We start from the raw sequence: 20,614 nt of genomic DNA, 5'->3' as shown, positions 1-20,614 counted from the left end.
TTATGTTACTTCGTTGAAAGGCATCGAATCTCCCTTCTCTCTATCTTCATGTCTCTTTGCTTGACTTTTGAGTTGAATTTGATGTTTGGAACTGATGGTGCTTCAAATGAAGGTAGCACTCCTTCATGGCTCCATCTCTTTAACCGCCATCATAATCATCATCTTATGTTGAACAACAACTACCAAATCCATTTTTCATTTAGTTATATATAACATAAGATGGTGATTGCACAAGGAAATTAATTAGAACATTACAATTGGTGCACTTCAGATTAATGTCTTCGATTCTATTGTTGGGTTGGTTATTGATTTAAGTCGGAATTTTCCAATGATTCATACCAGTTGGTGATTGGTACTTTTCTCCAAAAATAAATCAAATATATATGATATGTTTTCAACTATTTGATTGCCCATCAACAAGCTAGAATTCAAATTGTCATAACTCAATATGGTGCACACCATTTACTAGGGTGGGGTTTCATATGATAATCAAATTTTTTATAAAATTTTGGCAGTGGTCTATAGAATAATGTATTGCATTTGATCCAAAAAAAAAAAAAAAAAAAAAAACAGACGGGGAAAAAAGTAAAAGAAAAATGTATGTGGGATATGATTGTTGTTTTCCCATTATTCAAAGGAAATATAATTTATTGTCAGTTCCACATATCATATCTAATCCATTAGACACAAAAGTAAATTCCAAATCAGTTCACATCTAATGTAATGATACGAGCATAAAAACAATATGGTTTTATTTCAAGCATTCCACAAAAATTATCACATGTCATTTTAAGGCCAGACATTTTAAGCTATTTCTTGATTCCACATAGTTAAAACCATGTATAATTGTATTTTTTATGCTAAGTTATTTTCTGTAGTTCTATATTGCACTCTTTGCATTATTAGAGAAAATTTTTAATTCGTCAAAACAAATACGTTATTTGTAACGACACCGTTTGTAGGACGGATTCGAAAACTAATATATTATTTATTCAAGTAGATTTTAGGTTTACGAGTCATTAAAGAATTCCGGCAATAGGCCGGGCAAAATGGCTAGTCTATTTTAAAATATGGGCTACTTCCCAATTTCCCGTGGACCACAAGAGGCAATGGGTGCTCAAATCAAAGTGCATCCAGTTTAAAAAAGAAAAAATGACGATGAATACCAACAAATTCTAAGTCAAATACTCAAAAAATTATAGTCTATATATAGCAATAATGTTGTATGATTATGAGTAACGATTTGCATTAAATATTGCCTTCGTCACTCTCTGATTAGACCGATTTCAACACCACTATTTAAGTTTATTAAATAGTATATTGTTGCAGAGAAGATAAAACAGGGTTTGACACTACCAAAGAAGAAAAAGATGAACAACAGATTCAGTGAAGAAGAAATGGAAGATACTCACAACCAAAATGAACCCACTACACAAGAGGTTCCAGCTCAAAATGGTGGTCTTAGAACCATGCCCTTCATCATAGGTAAATTTAAACTCGTACACAACATCCGAAGGTCTTACCATTAACCATTACATTACTTATGAGTTTGTTTTTTGATGTTTTCAGTGAATGAGTCTTTTGAAAGGGTTGCAAGTCTTGGGCTTATGCCAAATATGATCTTATACTTGATCAATGGGTATCACATGGATAGTGCGACAGGGACCAGCATTTTAGGTCTATGGTCTTCTTTGTCAAATTTTCTGTCCATTTTGGGGGCTTTCATCTCAGATTCTTATTTGGGTCGATTTAGAGTAATCATCTTGGGATCCACTTTTAGTCTTGTTGTAAGTCTTCAATCTTTCCTGAATACTTCCCAATTTGCGCCTTGAACTCTCCTTCTATTGATACATTGTTTTGTAAATGGATGTGCCATTGTGTGAAGTGTATCTTAGTTTAAATAAATTAAGTAATTATTCCATACGGTTCAGAAAAGGTTTGGTGCAGATCAATGTCAAGCACCACTCAACAACTTACCCAGGACTTTTATGAACATTTTCATCACAACTCTTTGATAAACATACAATTGTAGCATTCCATTACTACAACTTGGTTGAAGCTTTGCGATTTGGTCTAAAACTTGAAATTCATGCCAAGTGTTTGAATTGGTGTTACATTCAAATTTTGTTGAAGTATGGTGCTATGTTTTCACATTGTCTGCTCTCAAATAAGTAATTGGGGTGAGAGGTTTAGTTATTTGTCTATTATATATAGTCTAAATTTAACACGGAGCTTTGACTCTTTCACTATAATCCGTGGATACAGGGGATGACTATGCTGTGGTTAACAGCCATGATTCCGCAGGCAAAGCCTGCTCCTTGCAACTCATCCCAGTCCAGCTGCCGAACTTCAACATTTGGACAGCTAGCTCTCCTATTATCATCTCTTATATTCATATCAATTGGAGCTGGTTGTATTAGACCATGTTCTATTGCATTTGGTGCAGATCAGTTGGTTAAGAAAGACAGCCCTGAAAAGAATGAAAGAGTTTTAGAGAGCTACTTCAACTGGTATTATGCTTCGATTGGACTTTCATCCATTATTGCATTGACTGTTATAGTTTATATTCAAGATCACTTGGGATGGCAAGTGGGTTTTGGAATTCCTGCAGCGCTCATGCTGTTGTCTGCTTTATGCTTTTTGGTTGGTTCTTCTTTATATGTCAAAGTGAAGGCTCACAAAAGCTTGTTAACTGGACTAGCTCAAGTGTTTGTGGCAGCTTTCAAGAATAGACATCTTTCACCTCCAATCGAAAACAGTGATGGCTATCACTGCAAGGACTCATATCTTGTTGCACCCTCTGAGAAATTGAGGTATTACCACCACCATATACTGTAACCATCATTTATGCTCATTTATCGGCATGAGCAACATTCTCTGTACTCTATGTAGGTTTCTAAACAAAGCATGCATCATCAGAAATCCTGAGGAAGACTTCAATTATGATGGTTCTGTGTCTAATCCATGGGAATTATGCACCATTGATCAAGTAGAAGAGTTGAAAGCACTTGTCAGAATCCTCCCAATTTGGTCAACCGGTATCATGATCTACGTTACGCTGAATCAATCTTCGTTCACAGTACTCCAAGCGAATAGCATGGATAGACATATAACTTCTAAGTTCCAGATTCCAGCTGGCTCATTTACATTGTTCACAGTTCTTAGTGTGACCATATGGGTTGCTTTGTACGACCAAGTAGTTATTCCCATAGTGGGAAAGTACACTGGACAAGCGCGGGGCATCAACCCCACTCTACGTATGGGGATCGGATTGGTAATCTCATGTTTAGCAATGGCACTGGCAGCAATTGTGGAGAGTATTCGACGGAAAACTGCAATACAAGAAGGATTCGCAGATCATCCGAAAAGTATTATCAACATGTCTGCTATGTGGTTAATACCACAATTTGCTTTGACTGGCTTAGCCGAGGGATTTAATGCAGTAGGTCAAATAGAGTTCTATTTCTCTCAGCTTCCAAAGAGTATGTCTAGCCTGGCAATGGCAATCTTCACACTTGGTACTGCTTTTGCAGGCTTGCTAGGGAGTCTTATTATCACTATTGTGAACAATGTTACGAAGAATGGGGAGAATGTAAGCTGGTTGTCAACCAACCTGAACAAGGGTCACTATGACTACTACTACGGTCTGCTCACTTTCTTGAGTCTGCTCAACTTTGTTTATTTTCTTGTATGTTGTCGTGTTTATGGGCCTTGCGAGCACGTGGGAGCTCAGGTCTCCAATGAGAGTGACGAGTTGAAAGGACTGTTGTCAGAGTCTAGCAAATTTCCCAGCACCTCTTCAGCCTAACTGTACTGTCGTTTCTTTTTGATAGAAAGCTCAACTTGTATGAATATCTCTGATGATTTCTGTTCAGAAAAAGCATTTCACATTAACCATGATATGTGTCAGACGGTATCGAGAAATTGGGCAAGTCTCCTTAGAATTCCTGGCTTCAAACATCTAATTTTCCAGGACTATCTGGATCCAACTCTGGATTAACTAATGCAGCATAAGTTAAACACGTAGCACCCAAACAATTCCCATATTTGAATCCATTTGATCCACCAGAACACAAAACTCGACTAACCCTAAGCTTTAAAGACTCATCTCTTTCTGTGCCCTAAGTCCTTGAATTGACCCCTTTGCTACACCTATCATCATACCCGTCAGATAACCACCTGTACCAGTAATGTAAGCTATATATATTTTGATCCCATCTTCGTCGTTCAACTACAGTAATTCGAAAAATCAGGCAACAGACACTGATTCATCGGTGTATATGCACCTTCTTTCCCATTTAACCATTTTTTGCCTTGACATAAAATACATCTCCCGATATTACTCTATCGATAATCTCCGGGTCCAATATCTCGCAAATTATATATCAGAAAATCTAGTAAACGAATACTAAATATCACGATATATACAACAAAATTTCAAAGTAAAACACCATTTTGGAGCAGCCTCAGGTAAACTTTAAATTCGACTCGTGTTATTCTAAGGTCTGTCAGTCTGTGTGATAATATGAATCCATTTTTCTGCAAAAATCTATTATTTATCACCCGGAAAACCTCTAGGCATTTATATTCCCTCACATTCTTACTCTCTTTCTCTACTAAAGTTAGTGTATATGATTACCTTGTTAACCAACATGGATTCTCTTCAACGACTCAAGAAACTCCGATTTAATCCTCAGTTTTCTTAGAGACAGCGGGTTTTCGAAGGCCCATGTTGAGAAAGTTGTGGAAAAAGCCCCAGCCGTATTAACTCTGAATTTTGAAAATTATGTTAAGCCCAAAATCAAGATGTTTCAGGATTTGAGTTTTACTCAGATTGATATTGTAGACATTATTGCAACTAATCCTCAGATTTTAACCCTAAGTATGGAGAATTATCTATTGCCCTCACTTGTTATGTTGAAAGACATGTTGGGTGGAAATGAAAATGTTTGTAAGCTTCTTAAGATGTCTTGTAGGTTCTTGAATTATCGTTTTGAGAAAACTTTGGTTCCTAATATTGAGTTGATGACAAGTTGTGGAATGAGCAAGACACGAATCACTAGATTTATGTTTCTTTACCCAAGGTTCCTTCTTATGAAACCAGATAGAATGAAGGAACTCATAAAGAGAGTTGATCGGAATTGAAAGATGTTTATCTATGCCATTAGGTGCTTGGGTTCTATGACTGAAGAGAAATGGGAATCGAAGTTACAACTATTTCAGAGTCTAGGATTGTCGATGGATGAAACGTTGGCACTTTTTAGGAAAAGTACAGCCGCGTTTGCTGTTTCAGAGAGGAAAATTAAGGAGAAAGCGGATTATCTGGTTAGCAACGGGAAATGTGATCTTGCTTATCTATTGGCGCATGCATTTCTATTTTCTATTAGCTTAGAAGGCAGGATCAAACCTCGACTCCTTGTTTGGGAAACTCTAAAGAAAAAAGGATTGATTTCTGAAAGTTACAAGTTATCCCAAATCTGCAAGGTAACAGATAAAGATTTTTTTGAGAAATATGTTTATCCTTATGAGAATGAAGTTGAAAGTCTTTTCAAGTCGAAGAAAGTCCTTATGAAATGAGAGTGGTGTTGGTACTTTCATAGTGTCTGTACTGTTTTTGCTATATGAATTGAATTGCCACCCTTCTTGATTTATCATTTGGACTAATGAATTCAACACTGGCTTACTTTGCAGTCTGTTTTCTTCCTCATCTGTTATTACAGTTTGTCTCTAACTGAATTAAGCATGTGGATTAGCATTCAAATTTAAATTTGGGCATGCTCTGCATATCTTTATACGTTTCACTCTTTATTTTCTTCTTTATGTATGAACTCAATCTCTGGAATTGTTACTTTCTGTTTGTCTTGGTACTTTCTGACTTTGTGCAGTTTCTTTACCTTCAGATAGAAGAACCCTACTTGTGAGGTTCCGAGTTGAAACTTCTGTTAGGGAAGAAGCCTACATAGGATATACACGAGGGTGTTGTTCCTAATGTTGTACCGAGACTAGTCAGTCCAGACTTTCTGTCTTAGCTAACACAGCAAAAAAAGTTACCTTAAACTTAGTATGTCCTCAAATCACACTGATGCCGTGCTGTACTCTCGGTCGCACAATTTTTCTTGTGTTGTCATTAAGCTGACTGCATGTCTATGCAGTCTAGGCTCTAGGCTCACCGTTAGAGTCTAAGTCGTTATAGGTTTGCACCTAGAGATACCTACTGTCACCTAGGCTTATTGTGTAGCCCATAGCCCACTTTCAGCACCTGTTTACCTTAAACTGCATAGCTGCATATGGTATAATTATCCACAGCCTGTGAATGCATATATTGTTTCACCAAGCTGAGCAGTTGTTCAGATATACATAACAGCCGCCTGAGTATGCAACACGGGGTGATAGTAAGTTTTGGATTGAGCTCTGAGGATGTCGCTGACTCGCTGTTGAAGTAATATGCGTTATCCTCTCCTAGTCGACTGGACAGTGGATGAATTAACTTGCTTCACTTGTATAGTTTCCGGCATGAAATGCTCTAGAGGCGAAGTTCTTTGATGTATGCATGTTAGATTGACACATTCAAAATCGCAGTGGCATGTGAAATTGTTAGAGAACTTAAGTTCTAATACAGTACCTTACTACTTTCGGGGTTTCTGTGACAGGGAAGTTGAACTAGGCCAAAGAATTATAACAGGTTCCAAGTAGCATTTATGCAGACTAGTTTGACATTTCAATGTTCTTTAGTTACATACTTCTTTAACTGTTTAACAAATCTACTGAGTAGATCTCAGAGAGATGTATAACACGTTTTCTCATGGAAAACAAAATTTTGACGAGGCATTAAAGTTTTTATGGTTCCGTTTTTAAGTTGAGGATAAATGTTCCAGCGCTATATTTACCTACGTGAACGCATAAACTTTTAGTTAAGTGAATTTGTCCTGAACAACACTGCTCTTTAGAAAGAAAAGTTTAGCCTCACTGTATAAACTGTAGGAGCAAGTGAGCGATTCGATGTCCATTGCCTGCACAGAAGACAATCAATGGTAACTTTGTATGGATAGAAGACAAAAGTGATATTTGGATAGATAGTCACTCAAGAGATATGCGGCGAATGATGATCCCATTTTCAAAATTTTGGTCAAGTTTATTATTATTGAACAATCACATAAGAAAATGAGATCAGATCCCCTCCGCCCGCCCGGGTGTAAAACCCTCCCTCCCACACCTGACACGACACACACTTAACACCAACTATTAGGAAATAGAGCAAAGCTCTTTTTTTTAAGGAAAACAAAACACATTGAGTTTATATTCTATCCGAGTTCTCTCTCCAAAACCTTGCTATCTTTTTCTCTTCTGTTCATCCTTCATAATAAGTTAATAACTACTCAATCAACATCAAGCCATCATCAACCCTTTAATCAGAGTAGTTCAAGGATCGGATCACCTACGTTGGATAACAAAAGTCCAATTTCAAATCAATCATGTCACCATTATAATTGTTATAACTTAAGGTTCATGAAATAGATCAATCTATAGTGAAACTCAGTAATATATTTTATCAGTAGACAGTAGTAGACCCTCCATAAGCTTTCATTGATCTCTTGCCTTCTACACTAATTAAGAACACTGGACAACATTTATTTTTGAATTTTTCTATTGTGTGTGTTAAACAAATGTACAACTTATGAACTGTGAAAAACTTTGTTGGTCCACGATAGGCAGCCATTAGAAGACGAACGAGAGAGAAGAGATTGTGGAGATTAAGATGGATTGCAAAACTTCTTTCTTTGTTGTGTTTTTTTTTCTAGCGTAAAACGTTGTGTTACCTAACAGTGTAACACTAACCAGTATTCTTACACCACGTGGATTGGAAAACCTGTTACAATCTCTTACCAAGAAAAAAAAAATACTGGTAAAGAGGAAGGATGCCGACTCACGCCACCACTACCAGTAACACAACCCAACCGGTCGGCATCAAGAGCTCAAGTCACTACTACCAGTGACGCAATCATCGTACTCTTCTCTCATTTCTTTCTCTCCCTCTCCCATTCATCTTTCTCTCCCATCTTTTTATCATAAAACAAATAACAACCCAATAAAACCTTCCGAATTTCTCAAAAATAAAAAAAAAACCAACTCCACTACTTACTTTAAAACTTGTTAAACTTAAATCCATTGTCAAATTTTTAGTTAAATATACAAAATTAATGAGTCTCTAATGCATTGTTAAGTTGTTATAACTGTTAACTACTACTACTATTGCTAAGATTCTTAAAAGAATAAAGGATGTAAGTTGTTGGAATCTACAAGTTAAAATCGGTTTTCGAAACTAATCGGTCGAGGAGCAATATGCGATTAATCGGTTAATCGGTGATTTAATCAGTTATATGGGATGTATATATTTGATATTTTTAAAATATATATTAGTATAATCATACCAAATATTTCTAAACAGTGATCTGAAATACAACAAAAAATATCAAATTCTCATAATCACATCTAACTAGCTCAATTTTGGAGTAGTACAGATATGTCAAACACAAAAATTAGGTTAAATATTTAAAGGAATAAAGGGATTGAGAAGCGATAATATTTATTAGAGAGATAATACAATAATTTGTATATTTAACTTTCGTTAAGGAGGAAAAAATAAGTTAACTCTTAGCTTTGTGTATTGATTGGGTTCTATTATTATTAATACGGTTTAAGAATCTAATTCGTTAATTTTACCTATTTTTTTGGATGGAAAACCGATATTTTCAATAATTTTTTTTCTCGGTTTAGCGAGAAATCGGTCATCTCGACCGATTAATCGGTTAATTCGGTGATTAAATCGGTTCGGTGAGAAAAAATTAAAAAATAGGTAAAAACTAATCGGTTTACGAGCGATACGCGATTAATCGGCCAATTAATCCGATATTGATAGCATAGGTTGGAATTGATAGTTTGTAGTGGCAGTGGCGTTGGTGGTGATTGAGGGGAGAGAAATTGGGTCTTTCTTAATTATTTACCACTCTTGCAAGTTCAATTGGTTAAATTAGGGGCATCTTTTTAGTGGGTTGTGTTACATTGCAAGTGTAACACATTGTGGTACTCTATAATTTTCCTTGTTTTAAAAGGGTTTTTATTAACTCTGTTACCTTTGCTTTTATTTGGGTGTTAAGTGTGTGTCCAGGTGTCATACATATTTTGTGATATTTTGTGAGGGGTACGAGGGCAGGTTTTATTATGGGCGGAGAGGATCTGATTTAGCAAAATCAATAAATTAGGTTAGGGAGCCTCTTTTAGAAAAGTTTACATTTAAAAGATTGAGAAATATTATTTTATAGATTTACTACTACTTATTTTATTTTTTTATATAGTGAAAACTACTTCTATATATAAAAAAAACAATATTTGAAGGTATTATCTATAACTATCCATATTTTTAGTAAGTGGACAATTTAGTTATTGAGATTTGTAACTATTTTATTCTCTTATTTACCCTTATATAACTACCAAATTAAATATTTTCACTACAAACAATATAATTCAATTATAACCGCCTGTTTTGCATTTTTAAATACATATGTACAAATATAAACCATCAACGTAGTAAACTTATTTAAAAATACTAATACATTTTAAAATGTATTTGCATAATGATATGCATTTAAAAGTGCATCACAAAATGGATTTTAACCTTCTTATTCTTTTAATATAAATCATAATGCTCACTTAGCAAACAAAAAAAAATGTATTTTATTATTTAGTAGTTCTGACCAATTACTATGAAATGCAATGAGTTGGTTTAGGCCGGGTTTAGTGTCTAGAGGTTTAGAGTTTAAGCTTATAGTCTAGTTTATAGGGGTTTAGGATTCGGAGTCTTGAGGTTTAGGGTTTATACACTTAGCGTTTAGTGTCTAGAAGTTTTTAGGGTTCATACTTAGGGTCTAATATATTGGGGTTTAAAGTTTATTTTTAGGGTGGGATTTAGGATTTAGTGTGTAGAGGTTTAGGGTTTAGGCTTAGGATCTAGTGTTGACAAGTTTAATTTGTGATACACCATATGCATTTTTAAATGCAAGGCATGTGGTTGGTTATAAATGAATTTTAATATTTTAAAATGGATTGTAAAACATTGAGATCAAAATAACTTAATGAATTTTAAAATGTTGAGTTAAAATGCAATACTAAATGTTTGTTTTCAAATGCATTTTAAAATTTATAAAATTTTAAAGATTGTGAGAGAGAAAATATAGTTGTTCAATAAGTACAAATAATTAAAATATGATATTTTTGTCAGAAAATGGGTTAACATGTGTCAAATTATGGTTTTGGTGTACAAACTAAAAATATTATGCCTATGGCTTTGGAGTCGAAACTATTCTTAACTGACTCCTTTAAACTAATTTTCTGTTAGCAAAATAACATTATTCAAAATAGGATTATTGTTGAGTTTACTTACAACAATGAAAATAAAAATAATACTATTCAATTTTTGAATCTTGATACCAGCAAGCTTGTTCCAAGAAAAGCAACCGACTAAACTAAGGGAAATCACACTGTTGCAGAAAAGATTTCCTAAAGATTATGGGTATTACATTTTTCCGAGGAAAATTATTTCCTCATTTTAATTCAAGCACGACAAGATATTATTCCCCACCCTTTTAACAAACTACATCAGGAATTCATAAACTATTGCATATTGTTATGGCTGATAAACAATTCGAACTGAACTAATCATGTTTTGCACTTGCTCGTGTCGTGTTTGGAATCCATTGTATAACTTATAACATGAGCACACCCTGAGGCCTAAACAAACAAATAAACCCCACACCTTAGGAAACTCACAATGGCCTGAAAAGATTTTAAAGGCCGCCAAAACACATTGAAACATTTGAAGCTCTGACTAGGCTTAATTCCAATAACAATTTATCTTCTTCTGACATAAAATAAATAAAGAAATAACAATTTCTCTAGTTACTAACTTACAACGAGCCTAAATATATTTTAAGATAGTTTTTAAAAAGCAGTCAAGTGTAAATATATTTGTGCTTAGTTTAGTTTAGTTTAGTTTAGTTTAGTTTTTTTTTTTTTTTTTTTTTTTTTTTTTAAACATATTTGTGCTTAATTAATTGGAGATCATATGAAGTTTGGAAATTATAATGTAAACACAAGGTGTTACACACTTACACTCACTATATAACACAATCCAATAAAAAAAACCCCATATAGATAACAACTTAAGAAACTGGTAATGGGGGTACACCTGAAAAATGAACTGTCTTTCTTACTCTACTACAATGGTCCAAGGCTGCCACCACAACAACACCTTGAGAGACGGGCACTCCGTCTTCGTCCTCCTCTTCCCTATATCTTAAATTATCTTCATTTTATTTTTATACAAATTCAGTTGTTCTCGATCATTTTTCCGCAAACACCACCAATAATTACTACAATCAAAAGATGGTACTTTCATAGTTTAGTACATTGAATCTATTAGTTAAGTTCTTATGCATTTTTTTCATCGAACTTTTTATCTAAAAACTAAAACACAATTTAAAAAATCTATTTTGATTTATGATTAGTTTGTAATTTTTTGTTGCAAATTTTCGGGGTTGCTTTTTATTCCTAGATAAATCCGTTAAGAGAATATGATTAGTCTTTATTAGTGAAAGAGATGGAGGTGGCGTTGGTTGGCGGAATTGCAAACAAAGAAGAGGATTGGCGGTCGGTGGAGGGATTTTGTCTATTTTCTCTCTCAGTAACCGCTTATTCTAGTTATTAAGTTGTTTTGTTCAAGGAACAAAATATTGCCGATATATCCGATATATATCCGAATATTGAATCTTTTTTTCAATATATATCGAAATTTCTAATATAATGATATATATCGACCGATACATCCGATATAAATTATTGGTTTTGACCGATATTGTTGATTTTGACCAAATATTGTTGATTTTGACTGATATATTGTCTATATTTCCGATATAATCGATGATATTTATGATATATCAACATACAAAACAAAATTTTGACTGGTCACAAAAAAACTAGATATATCCGATATATATTGGTTTTTGGATACACCGATATATTCACCGAATTCGATATTTTGATCCTTAGTTTTGTTGACATGTAAAATTTATATTGGTCCATGTTATACGAAATCGTCGTGCTACAGTATAACGACTCTATGAAGTTTACATGCTCCCGGGAGAACAAATGCTTTCCAAACATGACTCTACAGAGTAGAACACGTGGGCACTGCAACTTAAAGCTGACGGTACTGAAAACGGATCAAATTAACGGCATTATATATAACGGGAATAAAATAACGGCGTTAAACATGTTGGGTGGTACATGTTCAAAATACCTTAAAAGGAAGTTTACTTGATGGTAAAGATGAAAGGAAAAATAGGAACCGTAGGATTAGTTCATAAACGGACAGAAGAAAATTTGATTAATATGAGAAAATGAGACGGTGTACAACGAGTGAGTGATGAACGGGAAATAAGAGGTATATATAAATAAAACTCATTCACACACACACAGAGAAACTTAACATTTCGTTTTGATTAAAACTTCTTCTAGTTTTCGTCGTCTCTCCTTCTGTCTTCTCCGCAAATTGTTCTTTCTTTCATTACACGAGATATGAGTTAGAAGAGAAATAAGTTTCAGTTTTCAAAATGGTGAAGCTGTTTTTCTTTAGATCACAAGCTTCTTGCGAAACTTTGAATTCTAGACTTTTATTTGTTTGATTTGACAAGTTTCCTCTGTGAAGAATTTGAGTTACGAGGTTTGTGTCTGATTTCATAGTTTAGATTTTGGATTATTTTGTTAAGTTATCAATCATACTTACCTTCTCTGTATAATTTTCTGTCGAAAACAGGTACATTTAGAAGAAGAATTTGAAAATTTTAGATCAAATTGAAGAGTTTTGAGATCGGAATTGCCGACGGTAGTTGGTTGTTCCAAGTTTGAAATGTTTGAATTTAGATAGCAGTATTTTTCAAGAAACTGAAGAGTTGAAGGAAAAATATCTATTGGTTTTGATGTTCTTATTGTCAATCTTATACTGCAACAGGTTCGAATCGTTCTCTGTTCAAATCACATTGAAATCCAAATTTACATTCACAGACTGGAAGCTTTCAGTTTTCTTTTACTTATTTTGTTCTTACCTTCATTTCCTTCCAATTGTGAGCATTTCTGGATTGACCTTATTGTTCTGTTTCCTTTGTTGTGTCTTCAGTGTTGGAGATTAAATAGATCCTCTTGCTTTGAAATTTGAGGTTTGAATCAAGCACAAACAGATCTTACAAGCCGAGTTCATCTTTGGTTCAAGGTAATGCCACAGTTTTCAGACTCTCTCTCTCTATGTTCAAAGTTATATTTTCTGATAAATTCTCTCTTTCGTATCTCTATCTCTATCTATATATTGTTCTCATTCAGTCTCTAACTGGTTTCAGTTTTCTCTAATTCAGTTGATTTGAATTGGATTTAGAAAACCAAAATTGTTTATGTTCTTTTTCTTCTTCCTGTTTTTCCATTTGATCTTCTTCTGGCAAAATAGTTTTTCGTCAAATGTGTTGTTTTTTGGTCTCATCACTCGTCACTCTTTTTGTCAAGAAACGAATTTCAGTTATATGTAGTATTGGAAAGAAATGTTTCTCTTTCTAATTTTCATAAACTTCAAATTCTTCTTTCATTTTCTGTAACTTTTACCTTCTTGACTTCTTCCCAGAAAAACCGCACTATTTATGTTTCCAATTTTTTCATTTTTTCATTTTGCCATTTTAAATTTTGCGTTACACAGAATTGAAAACGTAGTGGATATTCCTTTATTTCATAAACTTGAATTATGTAATAATCAAGTAATCAGTACTCAATCTCGTTTATTTTAAGAAAAAGTAACTCTAGTTAAGTTACCAGCTAACCATGGTTAAATTATCTCCCTTGTTTGGTGCATATATGATAGGTTAATAATGATGGATATTGGAGAAGTTGTCAAGAAGCATCGTATTAGTGGTGGTGGAGAAAGTGCTGCTGTTGCAGAAACTAGTGTCCCTTCGTCAGATTTTGTATTACAGTGGGGGAACCGTAAGCGGCTTCGTTGTATGAAAATTCAGGTTAAAAACGAGTCTACTACTGATCAAACCCGGGTTCGAATAAACCGTGGCGTGGTTAAACCTGTTAAAGAGAGCATCAGTAATTTTCGTCGGCCTAATTCTCCTCCTCTTCCACCACCTGCTCATCGAATCTCAAGGTACACAACCATTTCATACACTTTAATTAGTAATTTGGTTGTTTGTTAATTGTTATTGATCCGAGTTGGATTAATTGGAGATTAGATGATATGATCTTAAATTAGAATTTCAATAATTAGCTAAATGTTCTTTTATTGAGAAATGTTGTTCTTATTAGCTAAATTGCGCCTTGGGTTCCGCATTGCTTTGTTTCTTTCGTTGCTTTACTTATTTTTAGCTAGATCCGTTTGAATTCCACGCTTCCACCTAGATTACTCATCATCTGGTCTTGCGTGCATCTACAAGTTGAGTGTGTTTTCTTTATTACATCCACATCAGCAAAAAGATCCTAGGAATAGGACCATCTAGGTTTTAGATCGTTTTGGATGGACCGAGCAATCAGTTGGTTTGTGAGTTTGTCAAACTTTGGGCCATATTTCAGTTGGTCCAACCGTCCAAGGGACAATTTCATAATTAAAAAAGCTTTTTAAACCTCAATAATCGTACTTGGTCCACAGATTGTCAACTTGATTGAAATTTGAAAGTCATAGAACGAATTCTCTTGTTTTTTATTTTAATTTGTAATATATAAATATTTCTCACCAGCTTAATGCCTGGTTGAGTGGTGGGCCTTGCGTCATTAGACACTGTGCCATGCGAATTGTTTGGGTTCATCGTGGAAAATAGACGCAATTGTGCAACTAAACATTTGCGAACTCGTTGTTCTTTGGTCAACAAACAAATCAACGTCGAGGAATCTTATCCGCTAGGTGAGGGTTGAACTGTCTACTGAATCAGGGGTACATGGTCCAGAATTATTGATGGTTTTATCGGGCTTCAAACAAAAATGGGCTTTTCATCATTTGGATCAATATGAAGATAATCATGGTCGAGTTTGCGCACTAAGAGGTGGTGTCTTACTTTACCCTGCCACTCAGTAGTTGGTAGTGGCTGTGTGGAGTCTCCATATTTGTGAGTCCCAGTTTTCCCCACATTTACCCTGTGTGCTCGTGTCAGTTGCTTCCTAACTTTAACCGGAATATATCATAAACTACAAAGTTTATTCTCAACGCATCTGTCGTTATTCGTTAGTCATTATTATGTCGAGTGGAAATTAAACTAAAACTGTAATCTGCTCAGTTGTGGTCTTGTCGTAGTGGACTTGGTAATCAGACCCATCAGTTAAGTTTGTTAGTGGACCTTGCATGTGAGCCCAATTCACATGATGGGCTTTACTACCCTTTTGTCATAATTCTCGATCTATTTCATATACATTGTGGGAAACTGGTGCCTGAAAAAAATGGACTCAATGGAAAATCCATAGTTTTTATTTGGTCATAATATTTTTTTCGTGGCTGGGGTATTCTGCTGTTTCAATTCGTTGTCCTTTTAATCCCTTCACTACGATGTTCTTATTCGTGAATCCTTAGACAATCTGTCGATAACCTTGATTAATATTAGTTATTCTATGGCCAGGCAATCTGATCCTAATTAGTGAAACGCAACAACTGTCTTTTAAAGCGCCGAGTACCAAGTCAGTAAGTCACACCAAACGAATTTGTTGTACGTGCCCACCAAATATCCCTTGAGATAAGGTTAACCCAACCCGAGCGAACCATTCGGTCCCTAATCACATCCCTTGGTCCCACACCACAAACCTCACGAACCATTTTCTCAACACGTAATAAAGAAACAGGTCACAAACCCAAAAAAGCACATTTCAATCCAACGGTCCTAAATCATTTATTTACGAAGAACAAAGCACACGTTCGATCACATCGATTAGCACTTGGGGTTCTTTCGTTGTTTCAAAGGAAAATCCCTTCTACATTTATTAATTTCCATAACAAAACTGGCCCCAGTGTCCAAAGTTTTCAGCTACTCATCTTCTACAAACAAGAAACGAATTCGACCATTTTAAAGGTACAAGATCACACATAGTCTTACACAAGGGTATATTGGTAAATAAATAGCCATTAATGGAAATCAACTTTATTCACCTTTATTCATGTTTATGTCTGTTTTTTTCACTGATGTTTGTTCTGTTTATTTCTTTAGGAATTCTGAGACAATGAAGAGTCATCAGTGTAACGGAGTTATTTCTCCTGAAGGGGCAGAAGAGAAGAAAGGAAATAAAGACAACACTATGAGCAACAACAACAACAATAATAATGGAGTTGGTGGTGCATCGGGATCTTCGGAAACTGCTGCACAAGATAGCAAAAAAGGTGGTTCTTCATCGGGAAGTGAAGCGATCCCAGTTTGGCTTCCAAAGTTTGTGCTGGCACTTACAAACAAGGAGAAAGAAGAAGATTTCATGGCTATTAAGGGCTCTAAGCTTCCTCAAAGACCCAAAAAACGTGCTAAATTTGTTCAACGTACCCTCAATGTAAGCTTCTAATCATTTTTTATTTAGTAGTTTAATTGTGTTGTTTAAGTATAGAAATAAAAATAATAATATTAGTGTTTGATTGTAGAGCAATAAACGTTTTTCTCGGCGTAATTATTGCAAAACCAGTATGTTTTGTGGTGTTGCTTTTTGCAGAAAGTTAAAGGGAAGTGTAGTTTAAGAAAGTAAATGGATCCCAAACCGACACAACCCATACACGTGGTTTCAGATTTAATCTGGACCATTGCTTTTATGACCATACCTTTCGTACGGGTGTAGCTTTTATTATTCCTGATCTAACTTGAGAAAGAATGGAAAATGTGTGAAAATGTTAATATTTTTCAATACGTTAGAAATTATATTATTGATTAGAGAAAATGAAAAAATAGAAAGAAGATATTGTCGTAGGTAGATTTTCTATGGGAAGAGGTCGGCGTGGGCCATAAAGTAGAAATAGACCTGGCAAATGCACCTTTTCGTGTGTTTGATTCTGATTCTAAACAATATCTGTGAGTACAATGGCCATAGTACCCTCGTTAATAGGCGTATGTTGTAGACTATTTAGCAAACAGGTGGATAAGTTGTAAATTAGTAGCTCATCGACAAACAGCAAGACATGTGCCCATCATCCTATCACAATTATTAAGGGATGTGTTATCTAAAGTCTAAACTCCATCAGACAGTCTTCGGATCATCTAAACCTTCCAGGACATAATCGAACTGGTTTAAATATTTTGATGTATGAGCCCAAAATAAAAACTATCATTTGACTTGTGTTTGTTTGTTTGTGGGTGGCAGTTGGTGAGCCCAGGAGCGTGGCTGTGCGATCTGACCCTTGAACGATACGAAGTGAGAGAGAAAAAGATATCAAAGAAGGTAAATATCATATGTCATCCCGTAGCTTGAGTTGAATTCGAGCTTTGCACTTGTTATGTAGTCATGAAGAAGAGGTAGTTCATTATGTTGAATTTTGTTACATACGGTTTAATTTTGGTGGTTTGCCTTTGTTCTTTATGCAGAGACCGAGAGGATTAAAAGCAATGGGTAACATGGATAGCGACTCTGATTAGAATAATGAATGATAACATCCAAATGGGCATACAAATGGGGAGAGACGGGAGACAAAAGCAAAGTTTGCAAGGATCCATGAGGATTTGTTTGCCAACTACCAAAAAAAAAAAAGATCTGGTTGCCTTGCCTGTTCATTTTATTTTCGCTTAATACAGTAGTAAGAGTAGTGTTTTTTCTTAATCAAGTTGTTTCCAAATGAAAATAGAGGTTTTTTTTTTGTTTTTATTTTTTATTTTTTTCATTAGATACGATGTTTAAGTTTAAGCTCAAAGTTAGACCTCTAGGTTTGTCAATACTCAACTAGTTTTCTAACCCGTCTTACGAACGGGTGTCGTTATATTAAATTATTATAAAAAATATTAGCAATTATGTAGAGCTATGAGATATATATGAAAATTATATTAATCACTTATTCAAATTTCTTGTACTATTCTCAATAAAAAGAAAACACCAAACCTTGAGAAAATCTATCGATTTCTTTTAGTTGTTAGGTTTAATAATTGAAGTTTTATAAGAATGTTTAATATGGTGAAGATGATATTGAAATTACTTGAATATCAAGACACTCAATAATAATAAAAGAATTATGATGCAAAACTATACTTGTTGAGACATTATATTTCTCATACAAATAATATAATTATGTTTCGAGGTTAGTTCAATGCATTTGCATCAAGTTTTCGATTTTCTGTTAATTATTCATTGAGGTTAGTTCAATATAGTTATTGCATCTATTTTCCGATTTTTCATTAATTATTCTTTGAGGTTAGTTCAATGCAGTTGCATCAAGTTTCCGATTTTCCGTTAATTATTATTTGAGTTTAATTCAGTGCAGTTGCATCAAGTTTATGATTTCTCTTTAGTTATTCATTAATGTTAATTTAGTGCAATTGCATTCAGTTTTCGATGTTTCGTTAATTAGTTTTTTTAGATTAGTTCATTGCATTTTCATCTAGGTTCCAATTTCTCATTAATTATTTTTTTAGATTAGTTCAATACATTTGCATCTAGTTTCAAATTATTTTTAGAGATTAGTTCAATACACTCAATCATTAATTATTTTTAGAGATTAGTTGAAAATCAGTTAATTATTTTTAGAGATTAGTTCGATGTTAAATGCATTTGCATCTAGTTTCAAATTTTTGGTTATTTATGCTTTGAAGTTAGTTCGACCAGTTACATCCTATTTCTAATTTCTAGTTAACTATTCTTTGAGGTTATTTCAATGCATTTGTATCAAGTTTCTGATTTTCCGTTAAATATTTCTCAAGATATTGCATCCAATTTCTGATTTACCATTAGTTAATCTCTGATTTTAGTTAGTTTAATACAGTTGCATCCAGTTTCTGATTTTTCGTTAATTATTCTTTGAGGTTAGGGAGGTTAGCTCAATGTAGTTGCATCCAGTTTTCAATTTCTAGTTAATTGTTTTTTGAGATTAGTTCAATGCATTTGCATCAAGTTTTCAATTTTTCGTTAATTATTTTTTGAGGTTAGTTCAATGTAGTTGCATCAAATTTATGATTTCCTGTTAATTATATATTCATTGAGATTAGTTAAGTGTAGTTGCATCTATTTTTCGATGTTTCGTTAATTAGTCTTTGAGATTAGTTCATTGCATTTGCATACAGTTTTGACTTCCCGTTAATAACTCTTTGAGGTTAGTTCAATATATATGCATCTAGTTTTTTATTATTTATGCTTTGAGGTTAGTTCAATACAATTACATCCGGTTTCTGATTTTTTGTTAACTATTATTTGACGTAAGTTTAATGCAGTTTCCGATTTTTAGTTAATTACTTTTTTAGTCTGGTTTATCACTTTATTGTATTTGCATAAAGTTTCTGATTTCCTGTTAATTACTTTTTGAGCTCAGTTTAATGTATTTGAATCCAGTTTCCGATTTCTTTTTAATTATCCAATGTGGTGTGTAATATAAACTTCAAACAGGACATAAAAATAAATTATGTTTGATTTACTATGTGGGATCATAAAAAATTATCCAGTTCCCGATTTTCCGTTAATTATTTTTTAAATTATACATGACTCAGTATGTGTGATCTTCAAATATTATCTACGAACGTGTGATGTTATATTAATTATTCTGAAAAATATTTGCAACTATATATGCATAACTATTATATATGAATATTATATTGATCACTCATCCAAATTTCTTATAATGTAAAAACCCCACTATCCATTAAAAAAAGAACTCACCCTTAATAAAGCCCTTCAATTTCATTTTGTTGTTTAATAATAGAAGTTTGATTGAAGTTTTGTAAGATTGACTAATAAGATGAAATTCATATTGAAGCTATTTGAATAGCAAGACGTTCCCAATCATACGAAAAGAGATAAAATAAACACTATTTTAAATGCAAAATTATATTTATCGAGACATTTCCACAACATATAACACAACTATGTTTTAAGGTTAGTTTAATGCATTTTTCATCCAGTTTCTGAGTTTTAATTCCGTTATTTATTTTTTATGTTAGTTCAATGCAGTTGCATCTAGTTTTCGATTTCCCGTTATTTATTTTTTGAGGTTAGTTCAATGCGGTTAGTTTAATGTATTTGCATCCAATTTCCAATTTCCTATTAATTGTTATTCAAAGTCAGTTCAATGCATTTGCATCTAATTTTTTATTTTCCGTTAATTATTCTTTGAGATTATTTTAATGTATTTGCATCCATTTTTTTTATTTCTCATTTATTATTCGATAAAGTTGTATTTGTATCTAGTTTCCAATTCCCGTTAATTATTGTTTGAGGTTAGTTTAATGAATTTGCATACAGTTTTCGATTTTCCATTAATTATTTTTTGAGGTTAGTTCAATGCATTTGCATCTAGTTTATTTTTTGAGATTAGTTTAATAAGATTGTATTTGCATCTAGTTTCCAATTTCCATTAATTATTATCTAAGGT

The 20,614-nt window shown here is 33.7% G+C and overlaps 2 protein-coding genes across 3 annotated transcripts; both read left to right on the top strand.

Annotated features, from left to right (window-relative positions):
• Positions 1-1,103: 1,103 nt before the first annotated feature.
• On the top strand, positions 1,104-3,897 carry LOC147511907 (protein NRT1/ PTR FAMILY 1.2-like). Its single transcript, XM_086603510.1, has 4 exons — positions 1,104-1,485; positions 1,570-1,787; positions 2,266-2,813; positions 2,893-3,897. Exons 1-4 carry the CDS (start codon positions 1,371-1,373, stop codon positions 3,806-3,808), a joined length of 1,797 nt encoding a protein of 598 aa, XP_086459636.1. The 5' UTR covers positions 1,104-1,370; the 3' UTR covers positions 3,809-3,897.
• Positions 3,898-12,383: 8,486 nt separating this feature from the next.
• LOC147511906 (uncharacterized) lies at positions 12,384-17,975 on the top strand. 2 transcript variants are annotated; one of them, XM_086603509.1, is made up of 7 exons: positions 12,384-12,496; positions 12,869-13,063; positions 13,229-13,321; positions 13,955-14,242; positions 16,281-16,611; positions 17,410-17,487; positions 17,631-17,975. In XM_086603509.1, exons 4-7 carry the CDS (start codon positions 13,962-13,964, stop codon positions 17,679-17,681), a joined length of 741 nt encoding a protein of 246 aa, XP_086459635.1. In that variant the 5' UTR covers positions 12,384-12,496; positions 12,869-13,063; positions 13,229-13,321; positions 13,955-13,961; the 3' UTR covers positions 17,682-17,975. The 2 variants fall into 2 exon arrangements, with proteins under 2 accessions (XP_086459635.1, XP_086459634.1); XM_086603508.1 differs by having other exon boundaries at positions 12,470-12,775.
• The last annotated feature ends 2,639 nt before the right edge of the window (positions 17,976-20,614 follow it).

The sequence above is a fragment of the Coptis chinensis genome, chromosome 3 (assembly GCF_015680905.1).
Source record: "Coptis chinensis isolate HL-2020 chromosome 3, ASM1568090v1, whole genome shotgun sequence".
Lineage (NCBI taxonomy): Eukaryota > Viridiplantae > Streptophyta > Magnoliopsida > Ranunculales > Ranunculaceae > Coptis > Coptis chinensis.
This window is presented reverse-complemented; position numbering and strand designations above follow the sequence as displayed.

Bases quoted from the DNA above. Each gene is read 5' to 3' on its own strand.
- LOC147511907 (XM_086603510.1), top strand. From the start codon at position 1,371: ATGAACAACAGATTCAGTGAAGAAGAAATGGAAGATACTCACAACCAA. The intron at 1,486-1,569 runs GTAAATTTAAAC...TGATGTTTTCAG, and splicing joins AACCATGCCCTTCATCATAG to TGAATGAGTCTTTTGAAAGG. The intron at 1,788-2,265 runs GTAAGTCTTCAA...CCGTGGATACAG, and splicing joins GATCCACTTTTAGTCTTGTT to GGGATGACTATGCTGTGGTT.
- LOC147511906 (XM_086603509.1), top strand. From the start codon at position 13,962: ATGATGGATATTGGAGAAGTTGTCAAGAAGCATCGTATTAGTGGTGGT. The intron at 14,243-16,280 runs GTACACAACCAT...TTATTTCTTTAG, and splicing joins CCTGCTCATCGAATCTCAAG to GAATTCTGAGACAATGAAGA. The intron at 16,612-17,409 runs GTAAGCTTCTAA...TGTGGGTGGCAG, and splicing joins TTGTTCAACGTACCCTCAAT to TTGGTGAGCCCAGGAGCGTG.